The sequence below is a fragment of the Mytilus galloprovincialis genome, chromosome 5, assembly GCF_965363235.1.
Source record: "Mytilus galloprovincialis chromosome 5, xbMytGall1.hap1.1, whole genome shotgun sequence".
In the NCBI taxonomy this organism is placed as follows: domain Eukaryota; kingdom Metazoa; phylum Mollusca; class Bivalvia; order Mytilida; family Mytilidae; genus Mytilus; species Mytilus galloprovincialis.
The window spans coordinates 33,318,415-33,336,456 of NC_134842.1; the positions used below are offsets into that span (position 1 = coordinate 33,318,415).

Consider the following 18,042-nt stretch of genomic DNA (forward strand, 5'->3'; position numbering starts at 1 on the left):
TTATTCATTAACAATAAACACAAACATTGCCTCCCCCCCCCCCCCCCCACACCCCCCCTCCTTTTTATTTGGTTACTTTTTATTACTAGTATTTAGGGAATAACTGAAGCATGACTGGATCCGCCACTGTTGATATAACTCCATATATACATTACGGTATACAGATTTTGTTTTTATATAAACAAGAACCTGTGGTGTAGTGATCTATAGTCCCGTTATTCGTGTCTTATCACGTGACAGATGGACATTTCGCATGACCTCACAGCTGTTCTTCTGGCTCTGGCTCGGGGGAAACTTGTCAGAAAACCATTTTGGACAGCCTTATGCGAGGTAAGACAAAAACATTATAGCAGTATTTTCTACATAACACTTCCGAAGTCGATCTTTATCCGAAGTGATCGTGTATATATATAACTAGCAATAATTTTACTTTGAAATGGGACATTTTCAGAATCATGATTGATCATAAATTGACCTCTCGTGACATAATAATTTCATCTGCCATAAAGAGGTCAATTTGAAAAAGAAAAGATTAAAATGAAATCGGGGTTGTTGTTTTTTTTATAGAGATTTGATGATTTTATTTTTTAGTGTCCCGGATTAAACATTTCCCAATGATTTAAACTTCTTGCAAGATAAGGTCAGCTATAAATAATTTTATACACAAATACCACTATGTACTATAAATGAGGCTCGCCACAGGAGTACAGGTTAGGTATGATCAGAGACATATATGTAGGACTCTAAAGTGCGATGGTACTCTAAAGTGCGATGGTCACGCTAAAGTGCGATGGTCTACGCTAAAGTACAATGGTGTATCACGCTAAAATGCGACGACTGTTTGTTCGCTTAAGTATGATTGTTTATCACGCTAAAGTGCGATGGACCAAAAGGGTAATGTTTAAAGGGCTAAAAGCTTTAAAGAACACGGATGTAATGATAAATAGCCTTTAAGGAAAAGCTAGTATGATAAGGTTTTATAACATACATGCTAGGCTTTATAATTACCGGTAGGCATAACTAATTGTTTCTAAATTAAGAAGAACGACCACATAATAATTGCTAAAATGGTAGTTTAGGTGTGACAAAAATCAATATATCCTGTATATATGATAAACAAAAATTTAATTCGGGCGTATCAAATATTTGGATAATTGGCGTAACTTGCCGTTTGTTCACACAGTATATATATATATATCACTAATGTCAAATCTCCCCTTGAAGTTGTCATTGTAAATTACAAATTGTGAAACATTTATTTGTTTAAAGCATTCCTAATTTAAATGAGAGAGAAATGCAATGTTCTCCGAGCTTTCACCTTTTTTCGCAATTGGTAGTAGTTAATCAAATATTCTACATTTTTCTTTCGGCATGTTCATTTTTTGTTTGTATAAAAAACTGTTCACGTCATAATCCATAGTACGTTTATTACGTCTATACTTTCGCGGACCATCGTACTTTAGCGTATGGAGGAATCGCACTTTAGCGTAGACCATCGCACTTTAGCGTAACCATCGTACTTTAGCGTCCCCATTGCACTTTAGAGTCCTACATATATACTTAAGAATTGAATGCTTCTTTTTGTAAATTCATTGGGGTGTAAAAGCGTTCACCGAAGTACATTTTGTATGAAGCGCGGAAGCGCTTCATTCTAAAAATGTTCGCACGGTCAACGCTTTTACAACCCTATGAAGTTACAAAAAGAAGCATTCAATACTTATAATTACATTTTTTTTAGCTATGATCAAGAAAAAACGAATTTTATATTGTTTTTATTTAATTCACCTGTGCACTTAATTGTGGGACCACGTGTTATCATGAATGAAAAGTTTTATTGAGTGATACAATTGCCTACGGAATAACATGTGATGTGCTGTTAGCTAATCAGAATAAAGTATTATAATGAAACATACATCTAATGTAATTATATGTGTATATGTCTCTGGTATGATTGAGTTCTGAAATATATATTTAAAATTTATAATAGTATGAACATCCTGATAACTGATTTGACTTTTCGTGTTTATCATGTTTATACATTGCTATGAATAATAAATATGACTTATTATTTTTTATTCACAACATATTATTAAAAAAAGATCAAATGAAAACAATATTTCTGACAAAACATATAAAATTAAATACAAAATACAAATACAAATATTTTTATTGGCACAAACTCATTAATAATAAATGGTTAAGACCTATGGCATTACATACAACTATAATAATTGACATGGTAGTTTGAATATTATATTATCACATTATAGATTGGTAGAACCAGACAAGTTTTGTGAAAAAAAACCTCCTTGGATAGATAAAATATGTGCAATGTTAGCCTGTGGGGGGGGGGAGGGGGGTTACTGACTATCCTCTCCGTTATAACTGTGCCGACAGCACTTGTCAATTCATACCCTGTTCTAACCAGAAATCATTAAAAAACATACACTGTTCTAGACACTCTCAGAAAATATGCACAGGGAATGACCCTGATATAGACCGTATAAAATAGATGCTGTTCTAGACTCGTGTTCTAGACTGTATCTTAAACAGTTAAATAAGCGATCCTGTTCTAGACAAATACTTTGTTTAAAAAATGACCCAGTGTTCTCACCAGTAGGGCATGAAAAAGCGACCCTGTTCTAACCAGCAGGACATGAAAAAGGGACCCTGTTCTAACCAGCAGGACATGGAAAAAGTACCCTGTTCTAACCAGCAGGACATGAAAAAAGGACCCTGTTCTAACTAGCATGGCATGAAAAAGCAACCCTGTTTTGCGGCACACTCGTGCCACTAAAAATATTGGAAGTAACCACCAGGGAATGTAGGGTACATTGGAAGTCTTTTCTTTTATTGAAATTCATATATAAAATCCTATTGTATGAATTTCAAGAGTTTTGATTATTTTGAGTCCCCTACCAACAAAGTTGAGGGGACTATAGGTTTACACTCGTCCATCTGTCTGTCGTATCAGTTTTCTGGACTTTTCTTCTTTCTGCTTTAAAGAAATTTATTTGATATTGGGTATAAAGTTTTATCCTTATGAGAGTTACAGATCGAATTTTGTTCTGGTCTGATAATGATTTTGTGCAGAGTTATACAAATGTATGGTAGTTAATGGAATTCGAAAATTCTCACAATTACTTATTAAAGCGCAGTTTTCCCTACTTTTTTTCATGTTGCTTAAGGAAGTATACCACCATTGCTTCTATGTTTTATTCCTCAATTTCAAGCAGGCACAGCTCTTTTGATTTAAGGATGTACTTAGGTGAGGTTTTGGAATTTGTGTCAAATGTTCGGACTCCTTGGTGTTTTTCCATACAAAACAATGTAAAATATTTTGCCCCATAACACCCATTTATTTTTCATATAAGACTTAATAGCTCATGAAAGGTCTATTACCAAAATTTTAGATGATTCTTAATTTTCGTTCTTTTGTTTTGAGACCTTATAATACCAATGCAAATATAAGGTAAAAGTCTGAGTCAGCCTTTTCCCGCCATATTTTAAATCTCAAATATCTCGAAAAGGAGGTCCATGACCTATCAATATTTTTTGCTTATTTTTATCCTCGAGTTTTTATCCTTAATTGATGCTCTACCAGATAATGGTATCAATTTTAACTTCTTAATTTATTAATTTTTACCTCAACCAAATTGTTAGGACTAAAAGTTTGACAATATTTTATTTTAGTGGTTTTATCTATTTCTATAAGATAAGGGTTAATTAATACCTGCAGAACTGTTTATGAAGTGAAGAACTTTACTGACTAATATGTCTGATTTATAGTTTTATACTTGGGCTTTCCTAAAGCCTTTGACAGAACTTTCCTGTGTTATTATGAATTACAGAAACAATTGAACTTTATAATTGGAATGTAACCTCCAGTGATGCTAACTTTTATATGCAGTGACAGAATACATTAATTTATAGAACTTTTGTTGATAGAAGACCAAACCCTGTTCCAGTATATTCTGCAGGATAAGAAAATATTTTACATTTCTATTGTCATTTGATTTAATATAAACTTAGGGTCTTCCCACAGTTTCAGTTTCTGAGTTGCTTGTAGATACATTCACATGTTTTGTTTCTATGTGTTAATATACGTTTGTGCATTTGTACCAGGGATTGATAAATTATTATAAATTTGTCTGACTTTGATACAGTTTAGGCTGTTTTATTGTGCCATAGTATTGAAGGACAATTTTGCGTGCAACACAAATGAAACTTTAATTCACAATGCATTTACTATGGGATATGAAGGTCTGTATTCAAATTTGTTTTTCATTTGTTATTTATAATATGTGTAATGATTATTTTGACACAATGGTGGAAATCTTAAGTTGTCATTAATATGTGACATCCTGGAGTGTTATCATATCTTGTTTGAATGGTTGTATTAAGCATTTAAGGGGGCTCACGGGTCTTAATCAATTTTTTTTCCCTAATATAGGACTTCTCTATATTTTTTCATAAATAAACTTTATCATATATATACTTAATAGAAAAATGAAATAAAAAAATGGAGTCACCTTTCATTTAAGCTCACAATCTGCCTCCCAAAGAAGCATACATTTTTGTTAATGTCCTTTTTTTCTGTTGAACTAATCGGAGAAATAAAGGTAATATCGAAATAAAAAAAAAACTAAATTACAGAAATCGCTAGAATTTTACAATTATTTAGTTTATGTAAAGCTTATTTGAAAACAATAATAAAAAATATATTGGTCACCGATGAGTAAGAAAAGATATTTCAATTTTTTGCACCAAAGGGAGATAATTTGGAGCTTTTTCAATGATAAATATATTTTATAAGTCATCTGGGGCCAAACTGAATCGATTTTTTTTGTAGATTTTGTACCATATCATAAAGTAATAACTAATAGTGTAATAAATAAAATTTGTAATGAAAAAACAAATTTTTAATTTTTTGCCAAAATTTTGTACCCGCGAGTCTCGTTTTGTATATATGGCATTTGCTTAATAAGTTATAATTTTTAGTCTGCATTAAATGGAGAAAAAAACGAAACCTGTTTAAATTTATAAAGTCGCACACACACCTATACAAATACAAATACAAATATTTTATTAGCACAAACTCATCAACAATAAATGGTTAAGGCTCATGGCATATTTGTAGGACTCTAAAGTGCGATGGTACTCTAAAGTGCGATGGTAACGCTAAAGTGCGATGGTCTACGCTAAAGTACGATGGTGTCTCACGCTAAAGTACGATGGTTGTTTGTTTGCTAAAGAGCGACGGTATAGCACGCTAAAGTGCTATGGAACAAAAGAGAAAGGTTCAAGGGAACTAATGTTAAAAACAAGTCTTTTTGCAAAATCTAGTCTGCTATGATATAAGAAATAGTGCGATAGGCTTTTACTTTACCAGTAGTCTTATGTGACTGTTTCTAAACTAAGAAGACGAATTTTGTATTTGCAACTGGCAAGGGGATGTGTTTACATTAATAGTCTGTGTAAACGACAAGCTACATTCAATACGCCACTCGTCCTGAACATGCATGAGCTGTTTGCCACTGGACGGAATAAATAATATTTATTTTTCCCCTTTTTCGTAGCGAGTAGATGTTATATGTTAACCAAAATGTACACACTGATGTTTTAATGGACAATTTCTGATTTACGCTTAAAAACGTGAACCTTTATTTTACCGATGTTTATACTCTTCAATAAAAACAATATTTTAATGTAAACGTAAACATAAATTTGATGTTCGCTTCCATTATTTATTTCATTTTCCGGTATGTTCATTTTTGGTTTGTATAAACAACTGTTAACGTCATAATCCAACTACGTTTTATACGTCTACCCTTTGGCGGACCATCGCACTTTTAAATAGCGTAGGAAGGCGTCGGACTTTAGCGTAGACCATCGCACTTTAGCGTGACCATCGTACTTTAGCGTCCCCATCGCACTTTAGAGTCCTACATATTAATTACATAATTGATCATGCATGTATTATATGTCTCTGATATAAATATATATATGGTCAAACCTCTTTGTTACCTTGTTTACTAAAAATTTTTAATAATTGCCTCTCTTATGGAAAATACCCAGAACCCTGGACTATTGGCTACATATTCCCAATTCATAAAGGGAATGATGCATCTAATCCTAATAATTATAGAGGAATAACTATTACTGATGCTTTGGGGAAGCTTTTTAATAAAATTCTTGACACCCGTCTTTGCAAATTTTTAGATAAATATCAGATCATTAAAGATAGCCAAATTGGCTTCACAAGGAAAGCGCGACCATCTGACCATATGTTCATACTTAAGACCATTATCGATAAGTACTGTCATACTAAAGAAGGTAGAGTGTTTGCCTGTTTTGTTGATTTCCAGAAGGCCTTTGACACGGTCATTCATCCAGGTATAAAACTCAAGTTATTAAACATTGGGCTGGGTACAAATTTTTATAATATAATTAAGAGTATGTATGCCCAGAGTAAATCCTGTATTCGATTAAAGAATAGAGTTACAGACCTTTTTCCAACTAAGGTGGGAGTAAAACAGGGAGATAATTTGAGTCCTAATTTGTTTAAAATATTTATAAATGATCTCCCTGATTATCTAGAAAAGTCACCTGATCCAGTCTTGGTTAACTCAAAGCCAGTTCATTGTTTATTATATGCTGACGATATTGTCATTTTTTCTTCCTCGGAAAAGGGGCTTCAGTGTAAACTTGATCAATTAAATAATTATTGTAAAGATTGGTGTATGAAAATTAATCTAAAAAAAACTAAGGTGATGGTATTTAACAAAGCAGGCAGGCATATAAAACATAATTTTTATTTTAATGACCTGTTGATAGATTGTGTTCAACATTGTAAATATTTAGGTATAACATTTAGTGCATCAGGATCTTTTTCCTTTGCTCAGAAGGAATTGTACAATAAGGCATTGAAAGCATACTACAAGCTACGAAAGGACTTTTTATCACTGAATCCCAATATTAAAAACAGCCTCCATGTATTTGATCATACAATTAAACCCATTCTTTTGTATAGTTCGGAAATTTGGGGCTTTTTTAATCCTTTCAAAACAAAATTAAATTCTCAGACTTCTACAGTTGATCAAGCTTATCCTAAACTTTTTTCAGATAGATTACATATGAAATTTTGTAACTTATTACTAGGTGTGGGGAAAAGAGCAACAAACCTTGCCACTCTTTCAGAACTTGGGAGATTTCCTTTACATTTTGATATCACCAAATCTATGATCAGATACTGGCACCTGCTTGAAAATTTGGATTCATCCTTTCCCTTACTAAAAGATGCATATTTAGAGTCAAAGCTATTATTTGAATCAAAAATTCCCTCTTGGTATGGATCTTTAAACTATTTGCAAAAAAAAAATTAATGGGGTTGACAGTCTAACCTTTGCAAGCAACTTTAGATTCAAAATTTTAATTAAAAAGTTTTTGTATGAGCACTATGAAATACAGTGGAGAAACCAAATGCACAATTGTGCTGATGGGAGGCTTTGTAGCTTTAGCACTTTTAAGACTCATTTTGGTCTTGAAAGATACCTTACTATATTACAATCACCTGAGCAGAGGAGAAATTTCACTCGATTGCATATTTCTTCTCACAGACTAAGAATTGAACAAGGTCGCTATCAGGGTACTCTCCGACAAGACAGAATATGTCTCAGGTGCACCTCAAATGAAGTTGATGATGAAAAACATTTTTTATTCTCATGTACATCATCACAAGATAAGAGAAATTATTTGAATTCCACTATTGACTTACTATGCCCAAACTTTAAGCATTTGATTCCTAGTCAAAAACTGATATGGCTTCTTAATGTAGAGAATCTTGATATTTTGATATCTGTCTGTGAGTTAATTGATGAAGATAAAATATAACTTTAAAGATAAATATTTAATCAGGCTTTCTGCACTAGGCACAAGGTTGGCATGGTGGGGTACAGGACACATCGTACAAGTTCTATTACCTTCTTGTTTGCGATATTATTATTTTTTTTATTAAACTGGTAATATTTTATCTTTTTTGTAATTTGTGCACTTTGGCATGTCAATTAGCATTGTCCCTTGGTGCCTCTTGCAGTTGTGTCACTTTAAATAGTACTGACTCCTCTGCACCAGGCACGAGGATGACATACCATTTATGTGCAACTTCTTACAATATCTTACCATACCATTAATGTCCCAAAACACATTTTAATATGCACCCACCATGCCATATAGCACCGTCCCTAGGTGCCTCTTGCAGTTCAGCTAGATATATTTAGCCTACTCACAGTATTCTTTTTTGTTACTTTCCAGAGGTGTGCCTGAGACAAAGGTTTTATATATATACTAATATGTGATAACTGTTGTTTCTTATTTGTGTTTGTAACTTGTGTTGTTTATTATATTTGTAAAAGAATATTATATTACAATGATATTATATTATTCTCCTTGTGAGCCCATTTTATGGAAATAAAGCATCTTCTTCTTCTTCTTCTTCTATATCATGTATATATATATAATAAGTGTTGTAATCAATGACTCTATTAATATATAATAATATAAACAATGACTGAATTAAAGACATATGTAACACTATGCAGTGCTTATATAATAACTTTAATATTCAATATAATTTTTATATACAAATGGACAGTAAAGTTATAAAATGTATTAATTAAAGTTTTATATAGTAGACGATAGTTGTTGTAATTATTGGACAACATAGAACAATTTGAACATTTTTAATAACTGATTACTTCAGTTAAATTTCGTAACAATACCATATGAAATTAATTAGAAGGATGGACCCTAAAATGTGATTTTTAATGGAGAAACAGTATTGACTATTTAAGTTATATTTAGCGACTTTTAGTGAAATATTGAACTATTATTTCCAGTATATTGGGAGGAATGTAACACTATGCAGTGCTTATATAATAACTTTAATATTCAATATAATTTTTATATACAAATGGACAGTAAAGTTATAAAATGTATTAAAGTTTAACTTGCAGATATATAATTGTTTTACAACGTGACTTAGTACACATATTTTGGCTTTAAGGTAAACCTAACAACTTTGGCAGGTGGTCATCACGTAGTGGTCAGTTAACTGACATGTATTGCTTTGTATTGAATGACCACCGTTTATAACATATTTATATACCGCTTTTGGCTTTCTAAAAGTAATTACCTGTCAAAGGTAGAAACAAACAACATTCTTTCTTAATTTTAAGTCACGTTGGTAGATGTATAAAAGGACCGTCTTTCTCAGACAGTCCAGATTGTAACTTGATCAGTAATAAAGAAACGTTTACCAGTTCAGCCATTGTTTGTCGTTATTGTGTGCCTTGTCTGATTTGTTGGGTTGCTGACTAACTTGACTTTTCGAGAATCTAACACATATTGACATTTCTACAGTGTTTTCCCTAATTTTTATACGACCGCAAAATTTGAAAAATTTTTCGTCGTATATTGCTATCACGTTGGCGTCGGCGTCGGCGTCGTCGTCGTCGTCGTCGTCGTCGTCGTCCGGCGTCCGAATACTTTTAGTTTTCGCACTCTAACTTTAGTAAAAGTGAATGGAAATCTATGAAATTTTAACACAAGGTTTATGACCACAAAAGGAAGGTTGGTACTGATTTTGGGAGTTTTGGTCCCAACATTTTAGGAATTAGGGGCCAAAAAGGGCCCAAATAAGCATTTTCTTGGTTTTCGCACTATAACTTTAGTTTAAGTTAATAGAAATCTATGAAATTTTGACACAAGGTTTATGACCACAAAAGAACGGTTGGGATTGATTTTGGGAGTTTAGGTTTCAACAGTTTAGGAATTAGGGGCCAAAAAAGGGCCCAAATAAGCATTATTCTTGGTTTTCGCACAATAACTTTAGTTTAAGTAAATAGAAATCAATGAAATTTAAACACAATGTTAATGACTACAAAAGGAAGGTTGGTATTGATTTTGGGAGTTTAGGTCCCAACAGTTTAGGAATTAGGGGCCAAAAAGGGACCCAAATAAGCATTTTTCTTGGTTTTCGCACCATAACGTTAGTATAAGTTAATAGAAATCTATGAAATTTAAACACAAGGTTTATGACCATAAAAGGAAGGTTGGTATTGATTTTGGGAGTTTTGGTCCCAACAGAATAAGGGGCCCAAAGGGTCCAAAATTAAACTTTGTTTGATTTCATCAAAATTGAATAATTGGGGTTCTTTGATATGCCGAATCTAACTGTCATGACTGTGTATGTAGATTCTTAACTTTTGGTCCCGTTTTCAAATTGGTCTACATTAAGGTCCAAAGGGTCCAAAATTAAACTTAGTTTGATTTTGACAAAAAATGAATCAGTTAGGTTTTTTGATATGCTGAATCTAAAAATGTACTTAGATTCTTGATTATTGGCCCAGTTTTCAAGTTGGTCCAAATCGGGGTCCAAAAATTAAACTTTGTTTGATTTCATCAAAAATTGAATAAATGGGGTTCTTTGATATATCAAATCTAACTGTGTATGTAGATTCTTCATTTTTGGTCCTGTTTTCAAATTGGTCTACACTAAAGTCCAAAGGGTCCAAAATTAAACTTAGTCTGATTTCAACAAAAATTGAAATCTTGGGGTTCTTTGATATGCTGAATCCAAAAATGTACTTAGATTTTTTTATTATGGGCCCAGTTTTCAAGTTGGTCCAAATCAGGATCTAAAATTATTATATTAAGTGTTGTGCAATAGCAAGTCTTTTCAATTGCACAGTATTGCGCAATGGCAAGAAATATCTAATTGCACAATATTGTGAAATAGCAAATTTTTTTTTAATTAGAGTTATCTTTCTTTGTCCAGAATAGTAAGCAAGAAATATCTAATTGCAAAATATTGTGCAATAGCAAGATTTTTTTTTTAATTGGAGTTATCTTTCTTTGTCCAGAATCAACTTAAATCTTTGTTATATACAATATACAATGTATATTCACTTTTTACTACCAACTGATAAATTATAATAAATAACATTCAGTGATAACAAGCAGTTTTTTTTACATCTTAATATTTTATGATGTATTTAAATGAGTAGTTATTGTTGCAAACTCCATTAGAAATTTTAATTGAGATTAGTTTTGGAATAAGGGAAAGGGGGATGTGATTAAAAAAATTGGGTTCAATTTTTCTCATTTGAAATTTCATAAATAAAAAAGAAAATTTCTTCAAACATTTTTATGCCCCACCTACGATAGTAGAGGGGCATTATGTTTTCTGGTCTGTGCGTCCGTCCGTCCGTCCGTCTGTCCGTTCGTTCGTCCGTCCGTCTGTCCCGCTTCAGGTTAAAGTTTTTGGTCAAGGTAGTTTTTGATGAAGTTTAAGTCCAATCGACTTCAAACTTAGTACACATGTCCCCTATGATATGATCTTTCTAATTTTAATGCCAAATTAGAGTTTTTACCCCAATTTCACGGTCCACTGAACATGGAAAATGAAAGTGCGAGTGGGGCATTCGTGTACTGAGGACACATACTTGTTTTGAGAGGATTAATATTCAACAGCATAGTGAATTGCTCTAAGAGAAAACAAAAATTTTAAGTTCATTAGAACACATTCATTCTGTGTCAGAAACCTATGCTGTGTCAACTATTTAATCACAATCCAAATTTAGAGCTGAATCCAGCTTGAATGTTGTGTCCATACTTGCCCCAACCATTCAGGGTTCAACCTCTGCGGTCGTATAAAGCTACGCCCTGCGGAGCATCTGGTTTTCTATATTAAAATGAACTTTATCATATAGAAAAACAAAAATAAACAAATGGGATCACAGTTCATTTAACCTCACAATCTGCCTTCAAAATAAGCATACATTTTTGTTACAGTACTTTTTTTCTGTTGAACTTAAATAGGAGAAATAGAGGTAGTATCGAAATAAAAAAAGAACCAAATTACAGAAATCTCTTAAATTTTACAATTGTTTAGTTTAAGTACAGCTCATTTGAAAAAATAATATAAAAATATAGGTCACCGATGAGTTAAAAAGATATTTAAATATTAATGTAAAAAAAAAATTTGCACCAAAGGGAGATAATTTGGAGCTTTTAAAATTATATAAACAGTTTAAAAGTCATCTCAGGCCAAAACAAATCAATTTTTTGTTGTTGATTTTTTTTACCATATCATAAACATGATAAAGTAGCAACTAATAGTATATATAATAAATAAAATTTGTAATGAAAAAGAAAATGTTTAAAATTTTACTAAAATTTTTGTACCCGTGATCTTCCTTAATAAGTCATTTGTAAGTGTGATGAGACATTCATTAGAACATATTTCAAGATGAGGAATCAGAAGAAGCCATGGCTTATTTTATCACCTGAATTTAAGATAAATGTATAAAGGTATATCTTTAGACTTTATTTCTTTAAAATACACCAAATTAAACATGTACATTGCTATAAAGATACACATGATGTATTTGCACAGACATAAAAAAAATTAGATGAAAGCAAGACAGGCACATATCATAATTTACACTACAGATTAGACTAAATGGTTTTAATACATGAATTCCCAGGAGAGATTGTCTATTCAGTGGCGGATCTAGAACTTTTCGCTGACTGACCTTATGTCATGCTTCAGTGATTCCCTATATAATCAACCAAATTTTTCCCACAAAAGGGGGTGGGGGGCAGCCTCCCTGGATCTGCCTATGCAATAGGTTTGTTAATGTCTTGGTGAAGATGTTCTGAATCTGATTCAAAAAATTATTTGATTAAATTTCTTTCCCAAAAAAACGAAACGTCTTGAAAATTGGTTAATTACTACAATAAGTTTCTTTAGATCAAGAACTATGTTTTCAAAACAACAGTCATGACAGTTCATCAAAATATAATGATCAAAACTATAAATCAATAAAAAAAGGAAGTATGTCAATATACTGTGGATTATATAATGTCCAAATAATTATGACGTCTGGAAGGCGTCCCAGAAAAAAATTAAAATAGCCTTGCCAGACGTCATAATTATTTGGACTAGGTTATATAATGCTATGTGCATTGTTACATATACATGTACCTAAGTAACCTGTATATTTGCCCCTCAGCAGATTTTCATTTATATTTGACCTCGTATTCTAAATCAACTTAGAAAAGCAGTTTATTCACACAATGTTTATGTTTTGTTTTGCAGGTTAGGATGTAACCAAGGAAAAACAATTTGTTATTAGATTCAAAGACAGTTGAAATACTTTACAGTTGAGAAAACAGAAACTTTGTGACAAGTTAGGCTTCGATTTAACTCAGAATCACAAAAAAATTGTATGTGATTATAGTGTGTTGAAAAATTCAAATACAATTGAAATACTTTGAAATTGAGAAAACAACAACTTGGAGATGAGTGAGTTTTGAGAAAATGACAACTTTGTGACAAGTTAGGCTTCGATTTATCTCGGAATCACAAAAAAATTGTATGTGATTATAGTGTGTTGAAAAATTCAAATACAATTGAAATACTTTGAAATTGAGAAAACAACAACTTGGAGATGAGTGAGTTTTGAGAAAATGACAACTTTGTGACAAGTTAGGCTTCGATTTAACTCAGAATCACAAAAAAAAGTTGGATGTTATTAATACAACATGATTAATGTGTTAAAAAATTCCAAAACAGTGGAAAAACTTTGAAATTGAGGAAACTCAACTTGTTGACAAGTAAGGCTTCGATTTAGCTCAGTATCACTAAAATTAATGTGTGATTAATGAAAGGAACTACACAAATGACATTCATACAGAAAAAAAAGACATCTTTAAGTATGAAATAATCTGGATTTGATAAACTCAGATCTTGGAGAGAGTTTGGCTTCGACGAATTATCATTTACCATTATAATTTTATCTATGTGTTAGGTTCTTGTGTTTGGAAGCAGACCAAGAATCCTATTAGAAGACTGCATACAGAAATCATTTTAGCAGAACTCGGAACTTCAAATAGATTGTCTTCGATTCAGCTGTTGAGACAAGGAATTATACCTGAATTTCATCTTTTTACATGACAATTGTGTATTAGAAGAAGGCTTTATAACACCAACTTTGGACAAAAAAAAATTATGCTGAAGTGTTAGAAATTTGAAAAGTTGGAAGGTATTCAGAATTTTGGAGACGGTCAGGCTTCGATAAACCTCTTTAATTGAGGATACCCATACGTCTCTATTGAAAAAACAATTAACAAAAAATGATTAAGATAAAAGTACTAGATATTTTTGACAGTTCACTAGTACATTAAGATTGATTATAGCTTCAAGCATTTTACAGAATAGATTGAAACCTAAGGGTATTGGCTATCATATTCAAAGCTAAGAAAGTTGTATATTTGAAAAAACCCAAAGTTTATTGTTTAGAGAACAAGAGGCATTAAACTTTGAAAAGAAAGTTCAGGCTGATTTGTATACACCATTGTATTTATAATTATACAACAAAAAAAACTCAATATGAGTGGGCGAGCAAGAGGAAGAAGCAGGGGTAGAGCAAGAAATGATGAACCAGATGAACCCGCCAGGAGACCAGGGGATAGCCAACCAACAGTAAGAACTTAAGTATTAATCAAATGTACAGACCTGGGGTTGAAATCATAAAACTTTACTCAGTGCTTGGAGCTCAAAATTCATGCTCGAAACATGAAATCTAGCCTTTTGATTGGTTGATTTTGGATTATAAGTACAAAAAACTGACTCAAGAGTTTTATGACTTCAAGGCCTGGCCTTGTGATCATACATTTTTTTCATTGCAATTATCATACTTTTACTTGAATTCTACCATTCAAAATACTAGATTTTATGTTTCTAGCTGACATTTTGGTACACTTTAGTACTGAGTAAACTTTTATAACCTAGCAATACACCATACTTTGTCATATTTGTTGATGTTTACCTATTAAAAGTTTATATTACAGCTGCTGTACTCTAGCAGCTGGATGTAGTACAGCTGGATATAAGGAAATAGATCTTATTTGTTTTATATATTTATATTTTTTACAGTCTTACTTCAAATAATTTCACGGTATATATATTCAAGTATTCACCTGTATACACATGTATTAAACAATGAGTATTATTGAATTTAATTTTCCTTTCAAGTTTGGTGAAAATCAACTGACCACACCAAGAGGTAGAGGTAGAGGTGCTTATAGAAATGAATCACAGCCTGCCAGAATGCCAAATATTGAGCATGCTGCATCACAACTTCAGCAGATGAGAATTGACAACACATCAAACCAGTCAAGGAGAGGAAATGATGATGTAAAGCCACATATGTTCAGTAGTGACGATAATCGTCCTATTGAGCAAGGTGATGGTTTCAGAGAGACTGGAGCAAGGCCAAAAGAATGGCTTATGGCTGGTGGTAGAACCAATCCAGAAATATACCAACAGCAAGGAACCAGAGCAAAATTCTTTCAGGGTAATAAAGGTGCTGAGAGTGGGTACCAGGAACAGGGGAACAGACCAAGAGGATCTAATTATCAGGGAAATATTCAGCATGAGAACAGGCAAACATCTGTTGTTAGAAAAGGTTAGTGTCATTAACATTTTGGTGAACTCCTATAAAAAAAATATTTTTTGGCACTTCTAAAAGTCAGTTTATGTTCTTATAGGTTTTTTTTCCCTTTTTCAGGACTGATGCAGATTTTAACGTCTTCTGCAAGTGGAAGGGTCTCCGTAATTTGATGAACTTAAACTTGGTTAACTTTAAAATAGCCAAAAATTAATCTCTTTTAATGCAAACAATGTATAAGAACAGGTGCAAGAGTGCTTGCTTTCACAAAAGATAGTTCAAAGATCATTAATCAAATTTGTAAATAATATCAAGGTCTGGGAAGTTACTTTGAATTTATAAATGATATATCTACATAAACATTGTTAGCTCACCTGTCCCGAAGGGACAAGTGAGCTTATGCCATCACTTGGCGTCCGTCGTCGTCCGTCGTCTGTCAACTGTCGTCATCTGTCGTCGTAAACTATTTCAAGAATCTTCTCCTCTGAAACTACTGGGCCAAATACTTTCAAACTTTAACTGAATGTTCCTTATTGTATCTAATTTATAAATTGTATCCGAAGTTTTGATCTATCAACAAACATGGTCGCCATTGCTAAAAATAGAACATAGGGGTCAAATGCAGTTTTTGGCTTATAACTCAAAAACCAAATCATTTAGAGCAAATCTGACAGGGGTAATATTGTTTATCAGGTCAAGATCTATCTGCCCTGAAATTTTCAGATGAATCAGACAACCTGTTGTTGGGTTGCTGCCCCTGAATTGGTAATTTTAAGGAAATTTTGCTGTTTTTGGTTATTATCTTGAATATTATTATAGATAGAGATAAACTGTAAACAGGAATAATGTTCAGCAAAGTAAGATTTACAAATAAGTCAACATGAAGGAAATGGTCAGTTGACCCCTTTAGGAGTTATTGCCCTTTATAGTCAATTTTTAACCATTTTTCGTAAATCTTAGTAATCTTTTACAAAAATCTTCTCCTCTGAAACTACTGGGCCAAATACTTCCAAACTTTAATTGAATGTTCCTTAGGGTATTTAGTTTGTAAATTGTATCCGAAGTTATGATCTATCAACAAACATGGTCGCCATTGCTAAAAATAGAACATAGGGGTCAAATGCAGTTTTTGGCTTATAACTCAAAAACCAAAGCATTTAGAGCAAATCTGACATGGGGTAATATTGTTTATCAGGTCAAGATCTATCTGCCCTGAAATTTTCAGATGAATCAGACAACCTGTTGTTGGGTTGCTGCCCCTGAATTGGTAATTTTAAGGAAATTTTGCTGTTTTTGGTTATTATCTTGAATATTATTATAGATAGAGATAAACTGTAAACAGGAATAATGTTCAGCAAAGTAAGATTTACAAATAAGTCAACATGAAGGAAATGGTCAGTTGACCCCTTTAGGAGTTATTGCCCTTTATAGTCAATTTTTAACCATTTTTCGTAAATCTTAGTAATCTTTTACAAAAATCTTCTCCTCTGAAACTACTGGGCCAAATACTTCCAAACTTTAATTGAATGTTCCTTAGGGTATTTAGTTTGTAAATTGTATCCGAAGTTATGATCTATCAACAAACATGGTCGCCATTGCTAAAAATAGAACATAGGGGTCAAATGCAGTTTTTGGCTTATAACTCAAAAACCAAAGCATTTAGAGCAAATCTGACATGGGGTAATATTGTTTATCAGGTCAAGATCTATCTGCCCTGAAATTTTCAGATGAATCAGACAACCTGTTGTTGGGTTGCTGCCCCTGAATTGGTAATTTTAAGGAAATTTTGCTGTTTTTGGTTATTATCTTGAATATTATTATAGATAGAGATAAACTGTAAACAGAAATAATGTTCAGCAAAGTAAGATTTACAAATAAGTCAACATGAAGGAAATGTTCAGTTGACCCCTTTAGGAGTTATTGCCCTTTATAGTCAATTTTTAACCATTTTTCGTAATTCTTAGTAATCTTTTACAAAAATCTTCTCCTCTGAAACTACTGGGCCAAATACTTCCAAACTTTAACTGAATGTTCCTTAGGGTATCTAGTTTGTAAATTGTATCCAAAGTTGTGATCTATCAACAAACATGGTCGCCATTGCTAAAAATAGAACATAGGGGTCAAATGCAGTTTTTGGCTTATAACTCAAAAACCAAAGCATTTAGAGAAAATCTGACATGGGGATAATATTGTTAATCAGGTCAAGATCTATCTGCCCTGAAATTTTCAGATGAATCAGACAACCTGTTGTTGGGTTACTGCCCCTGAATTGGTAATTTTAAAGAAATTTTGCTGTTTTTGGTTATTATCTTGAATATTATTATAGATAGAGATAAACTGTAAACAGCAATAATGTTCAGCAAAGTAAGATTTACAAATAAGTCAACATGACGGAAATGGTCAGTTGACCCCTTTAGGAGTTATTGCCCTTTATAGTCAATTTTTAACCATTTTTCGTAAATCATAGTAATCTTTTACAAAAATCTTCTCCTCTGAAACTCCTGGGCCAAATACTTCCAAACTTTAA

General features: G+C 32.4%; 1 protein-coding gene across 1 annotated transcript in view; it reads left to right on the forward strand.

Annotated features, from left to right (window-relative positions):
* Window positions 1–224: 224 nt before the first annotated feature.
* LOC143075651 (piwi-like protein 1) overlaps window positions 225–18,042 on the forward strand; it is a 33,179-nt gene continuing 15,361 nt past the window's right edge. The window contains exons 1-3 of the mRNA XM_076251158.1: window positions 225–330; window positions 13,163–14,548; window positions 15,101–15,533. Of these exons, the coding sequence (XP_076107273.1) occupies window positions 14,456–14,548; window positions 15,101–15,533 (526 nt within the window). The 5' untranslated portion in view covers window positions 225–330; window positions 13,163–14,455. The remainder of the gene's footprint in view (window positions 331–13,162; window positions 14,549–15,100; window positions 15,534–18,042) is intronic.